The sequence below is a fragment of the Harpegnathos saltator genome, unplaced genomic scaffold (assembly GCF_003227715.2).
Source record: "Harpegnathos saltator strain DR-91 unplaced genomic scaffold, Hsal_v8.6 scaffold795, whole genome shotgun sequence".
Lineage (NCBI taxonomy): Eukaryota > Metazoa > Arthropoda > Insecta > Hymenoptera > Formicidae > Harpegnathos > Harpegnathos saltator.
In genome coordinates this window covers 204,086-209,870 of record NW_020230643.1, presented here as the reverse complement: position 1 = coordinate 209,870, position 5,785 = coordinate 204,086, and the positions used below count along the sequence as shown (strand labels likewise).

At 44.8% G+C, this 5,785-nt stretch overlaps 1 protein-coding gene across 1 annotated transcript; it reads left to right on the top strand.

Moving 5' to 3' along the window:
- The first annotated feature begins 281 nt into the window (after nucleotides 1–281).
- On the top strand, nucleotides 282–744 carry LOC112590364 (uncharacterized). Its single transcript, XM_025306650.1, has one exon. The coding sequence runs from the start codon at nucleotides 370–372 to the stop codon at nucleotides 733–735; it is 366 nt and encodes a 121-aa protein (XP_025162435.1). The 5' UTR covers nucleotides 282–369; the 3' UTR covers nucleotides 736–744.
- Nucleotides 745–5,785: the final 5,041 nt, after the last annotated feature.

The window sequence follows — 5,785 nt, the reverse complement described above, 5'->3', positions numbered from 1 at the left end:
GAGATTAAAAGATGGGAAAGCGGAGGAGACGGAATTCTAAGTGAGGTGTGAAAGTACGGAGGGCAGGAAGTACGAAGGCAGTTTGATAAGTCAGTGACTTTTTGAATTTTCCGCGCAGTAACTTTAAATGCAGCACTGCTCCCGTCAACTGCCATCTATTAATAGACTACTGTACAAGTTTGGGCAAGCTGCGCCATTTAGTTAGTGTTTGACAGCCATTGAAAGCAGATAACCTCGTGAATTTTAACGAAAATGGAAAAAAGTGAATTTCGTGTGCTGATTAAGCATTATGTTTTGAGTAAAAAAACCATCACCGAAACCAAGGCAAAGCTTGATAAATACTATGGGGACTCTGCACCATCAATTTCAATGGTTAAGAAGTGGTTTACTGAGTTCCGTTGTGGTCGTACCAGCACAAGTGACGCCGAACGTTCAGGTCGCCCAAAAGAGGTCGTCACGCCAGAAATCGTCGATAAAATCCATGGAATGATATTGGACGATCGGAGAATGAAAGTGCGTGAAGTGGCTGAGGCTGTAGGCATCTCAACTGAGCGGGTACATCACATTTTACATGAATATTTGGACATGAAAAAGCTATCCGCGCGATGGGTGCCGCGATTGCTCACACTCGACCATAAGCGCAACCGTGTGACCATTTCAAAGGAGTGTTTGGCGATGTTCAGCCGCAATCCAAACGAGTTTTTGCGCCGTTTCGTTATCGTAGACGAAACATGAATCCATCACACCACACCAGAGACCAAGGAACAATCAAGACAGTGGGTTTCTTCAGGTGAACGTGCACCAAAGAAGGCCAAGGTGGGTCTGTCAGCCAACAAGGTCATGGCCACAGTTTTTTTGGGATGCACGCGGTATCATTCACATCGATTACCTTGAAAAGGGTAAAACGATTACCGGCGAATATTATTCAGAGCTTTTGGACAGATTCGATATTGATTTGAAGCAAAAACGACCGCATTTGGCGAAGAAAAAAGTGCTGTTCCATTAGGACAATGCACGGGTGCACACGTGTGTAGTCACCATGGCAAAAATCCATAAATTGGGCTACGAACTGCTACCCCATGCAGCATATTCACCAGATTTAGCCCCCTGCGACTATTTCCTGTTTTCAAACCTGAAGAAATGGCTGGGCGGTAAGAGATTTGGGTCGAATGAAGAGGTCATCACTGAAACAAACGCCTATTTTGAGGGCCTTGAGAAAACCTATTATTTGGAAGGAATAAAAAAATTGGAAAAACGGTGGACTAAATGTATCGAGCTAAAAGGAGACTACGTTGAGAAATAAAACGCTTATTTGCCGAAAAAAATATCTTTTATTAAAAAAGTCACTGACTTATCAAACTACCCTCGTACAAATATGGTTGGGGGAAATATGTGAAAGGGTGTGGAGGGGGAAGGGATGGCCGGAGGAATGGAGTGAGGGAATGGTAGTGCCGATAATGAAGAAAGGGGAGGGAAAAAGGGTGGAGGAATACAGAGGGGTGACGCTGACGCAAACAGCGTACAAAGTGTACACGGCGGTGCTAGCGGAGAGAATGAGAGAGGAGGTGGAAAGGAAAAGGATTTTGCCAGAGAGTCAGGTGGGATTCAGAAAGGGAAGGGGGACGATAGATAATGTGTATGCATTAAACTATCTAATAAACAGGCAGGTGGAAAGGAGAGATAAAAGAATGAACTGTTTATGGATCTTAGGGCGGCATTTGATGCAGTGGATAGGGGGATATTAGGAAGAGCAATGAGGGAAAGGGAAGTGAGAGAAGGGCTGATAAGGAGATGTGAGGAGGTGATAGGGGAGACAAGGAATAGAGTGAGAATAGGGGGGTGAGAGGGAGAGAGATTTTGGACAGGGAGAGAGGTGAGGCAAGGATGCCCGTTAAGTCCGATATTGTTTACATTATTAATTGCGGATATAGATGAGGAACTGAGGAAGGGAGGCTGGGGAGGGGTAAAGTTGGGGGAAGAGAGGGTATATACACATACATATATACACATTGGCATATGCGGATGATTTGGTGGTATTGGCAGAGGATGAGGAGTGGTGGATGAAGGGAATGGTGGGGAAACTGGAGGGATACTTAGAAAAGAAGGGACTGGAAATAAATATAAAGGGTTTTTCAATAAGGGCGGGTCGATGTTGCAATGGAATAAAACAAGTTGTATGTGAGGTATTAACGAAATTCTTTTTTTATTTGAAAGGCCCATGTATGCCATTATGTGTGGAATATAACATCGTTCAAATGTCCGCCGCAGCTTCTCACGGTGGCACGGATCCGAGTGGTCCAATTTTCAATGATTCTGCCACATAGATCCGGCTGAATTTGAGCGACGGTCTGGGTTATGTTGATTTTAAGGACATCGGTCGATTGCGGCTTATTGGCATAGACCTGCGACTTCAGAAAACCCCACAAGAAAAAGTCTAGCGGGGTCAAATCGCACGATCTTGGTGGCCAATCACGTCATCTCTGCGAGAGATAACCATACCCTCAAATCGTTCATGCAGAATGTCCATCGTGGCGTCTGCTGTGTGGCATGTAGCGCCGTCCTGCTGGAACCACATGTCGTCCACATCCATATCGTTCAATTTGGGCCAAAAGAAATTGGTTATCATCGTTCTGTAGCGCTCGCCATTGACGGTGATAGCCTCACCAACGTCGTTTTAGAAAAAGTATGGACCAATGATGCCGCCGGCCCAAAATCCGCACCAAACAGTAACTTTTTGTGGATGCATTGCTATCTGTTGAACCTCGTGTGGGTTGGCGTCGTGCCATATACAGCAATTATGCTTGTTAACATAGCCATTCATCAAAAAATGCGCCTCGTCGCTGAAGATGATTTTTCGGCCAAAATTGGGGTCCTCTTCCAAATGCTCCGAAGCCCAATCAGCGAACAAACGGCGCTGTCTATAGTCATTAACTTTGAACTCCTGGGCCAGTTGGATCTTGTACGGGTGCAGGCCCAAGTCCCGACGCAAAATTCGCCAAGTTGAAGTCTGCGAAAGGCCGAGTTCTTGTGCACGGCGAGGAATTGACTGCCTCGGGTTCTCCTGCACACTTTCACTTACAGCGGCGATGTTCTCGGCCGATCTGGCGTTCCTTTGACGTATGGGTGTTGGCTGATCGTTTACCGAACCGGTCGTCTTGAATTTGGCTACCAAACGTTGGAGAGTCGACTTTGAAGGGCCACTGCATCTGCCGTAAAATGGGCGCAACGCGCGCAACGTTTGCACTAACGAACACTCATTTTGATAATAAAGTTCTATCATTTGGACGTGCTGCTCAGTCGTGTAACTTGTCATGGTGATTTGGCATCAGTGATTGAATAATAAACAATAGGTTAGACAGACGCCGCCAAAACAACATGGCCGCCACAGGCTTCCAACATCGACCCGCACCAATTGTAAAAAATTCTGTAGAAAAAACGAAAATAATGAGGTGCAGGAAAAGTAGTGGAAAATGGAAGAAAGTGGATTGGAGATGGAAAGGGAAGAGGATAGAGGAAGGGGATATAAATATTTAGGATACATAATGAGAAGGAACGGGGGCAAGAGGAGCAGACCAAGGATAGGGTAAAGAAAGGAGCGAAGGTGATGAAACAAGTATGGGGGATAGGAAAGAGGAGGTTTGGAAAGGACTGGGGTAGGAGGGTATGGCTGTTCGACAAATTGGTGTGGTCGGTGATAAGCTACGGGGTAGAGATATGGGGATGGAAAGAGAGGAGAGGGATAGAGGAGCTACAGGAAAGATATTTAAGATGGATATTGGGGGTAGAGAGGTGGACCCCAGGGTATATAATAAGAGAGGGAATTAATGAGAAGCAGAGCAGGAATTAGAGCATGGGGATATGAGAAGAGACTGGAGGAAGGGAAAGGAGGAGAGATAGCAAGAAGGTGCTGGATGGAGATGAGGAATAGGGCAAGGAGAGGAAAAGAAGTGGGGAAATGGGAAGAGGAGAGGAGAAGGTTCTTTGAGGATAGGGGGTGGAAAATAGACGAGATAGAGGAAAGGAGGGAAAAGGGAGAGGAGATAAGGGGGGAGGAAATAAAGAATAGAGAAAGGAGAAAGCAGGAAGAGGAGAGATGGGAAAGGATAAGAGAATCAAGACACAGTGAGGGATGCGGAAGGATGAAAGGGAGGGGAGTACCAGGATATCTGAAAATGGGGTGAGGAGAGAAAAGATAGAGGAGGATAGCGAGATTTAGGCTAGGATGTGAGTTAAGAGGAGGAAGGTATTGGGAGGAGGAGGAAAAGAGGAGATGCAGGATGTGTGGGAGAAGGGAAGAAACATGGAAGCATATATGGCAGGAGTGCGCAGGATGGGGGGAAGAAAGAGGATGGCAGGAGATGGAGAGGGAGGTACTGGGAGAGGAGGGAAAAGAGGAGAGGTGGATGAAGGAAGTGGAAAAATGGTGGGGAGGAGAGGAGGAGGAGGAAGGGGGAGGGAGACGGAGAGAGGGAGGGAGATAGAAAGAGCACCGGAAACGGAGATCATGGAATGAGAGGAAAAGAGTGGAAAGTGAGAGAGGGGGAGAGAATGGAGAAGAATGATGTGTGTGTGTGTGTGTGTGTGTGTGTGTGTGTGTGTGAAGCGAGCTCTCTCACTCGAGCGCTCAGAATATAAGAGAAAAGAAAGATAGAGGATATGTAAAGGTTAGGTTAAGAATTGTAACCCCAAGGGGAGGCAATAAAGAATATACATATATATATACACTCAAATGCAAAAAACCCGGTACACTAAAAATTTGGGAAAAAATTACAAAATTTCAAATGATCATAACTTGGTAAATAATGAAGATACAAATATGCGCAGAAATGCAAAATGAAGCTTGAAACGTCCTCTTTAAGAATATCTGAATGGCAATTATGCTCGGCCATTTTTTTCGAAATGGCGAATGATAAAGTGAGAGGATGCAAAATTGATAATCAAAGGTCCGTGTTTGCGATGGTGCATGGTGTGCATCAGGTATCGCAGCGTAATGGGACCAAATGCACATGAAAGTATAGAGTGTTATCTTTAAAATGCTACTTTACCGAGCTCGATGTGATCATTTTTCACTGAGTTGTTCCAAATTTTGCTAAAAATGCGGTTTTCTTGTTAAATTTGCATAATTCAGTGAATAAGTATCGTATCAATCTCTATAACGAAGTATTTTAAAGAAAACATTCTATACTTTTAAGTACTTTTCGTCCCATTGAGCTGCGACACTTACTTTGCTCCATGCACCGTCGCACGCTCGAACCTTTTTTTAGCAACTTTTCATGCTCTCCTTTTTATCACCCGCCATTTTGAAAAAATATCGTTGCGCACAATTTCGATAGATCTTTCAAAAAGTATGGTTTCAAAGCTTTCAAACCGTTTTTGAAATTTGCTGCTAGGATATTTAGGTGTCGAGATATTCAATTTCGAATTTGCAACAAATGTCGATTCAGCCAGGCTTAAGGAGCTAAGAGGCTCTTCGGTTCGTTTGGCTCTTTCATAATGTCAATAGCCGCGTTCATTATTCTCTATACAATAATTTACACAATTTTGCGAATTGGAAATTTAATTTTTATCAAAAGTTATCATTCTTTACCCTTCAGTTACGCATGATCACTGTGGTATACACTTTAGTTCGCGAAGCTGTCCCTAGCTCTCTACCTTCTTCGTACGATTGGCTATTATGGTACACAGCTTGAATATGCTGTTCAGGATCGCGCCTGAGTTCGCGGTGACCCGGCGCGCGGGATGCCGAGTCGCTGGACGCCACCTGAACGTCGAAATTCCCTGGCGC

Bases quoted from the DNA above. Each gene is read 5' to 3' on its own strand.
- LOC112590364 (XM_025306650.1), top strand. From the start codon at position 370: ATGGTTAAGAAGTGGTTTACTGAGTTCCGTTGTGGTCGTACCAGCACA.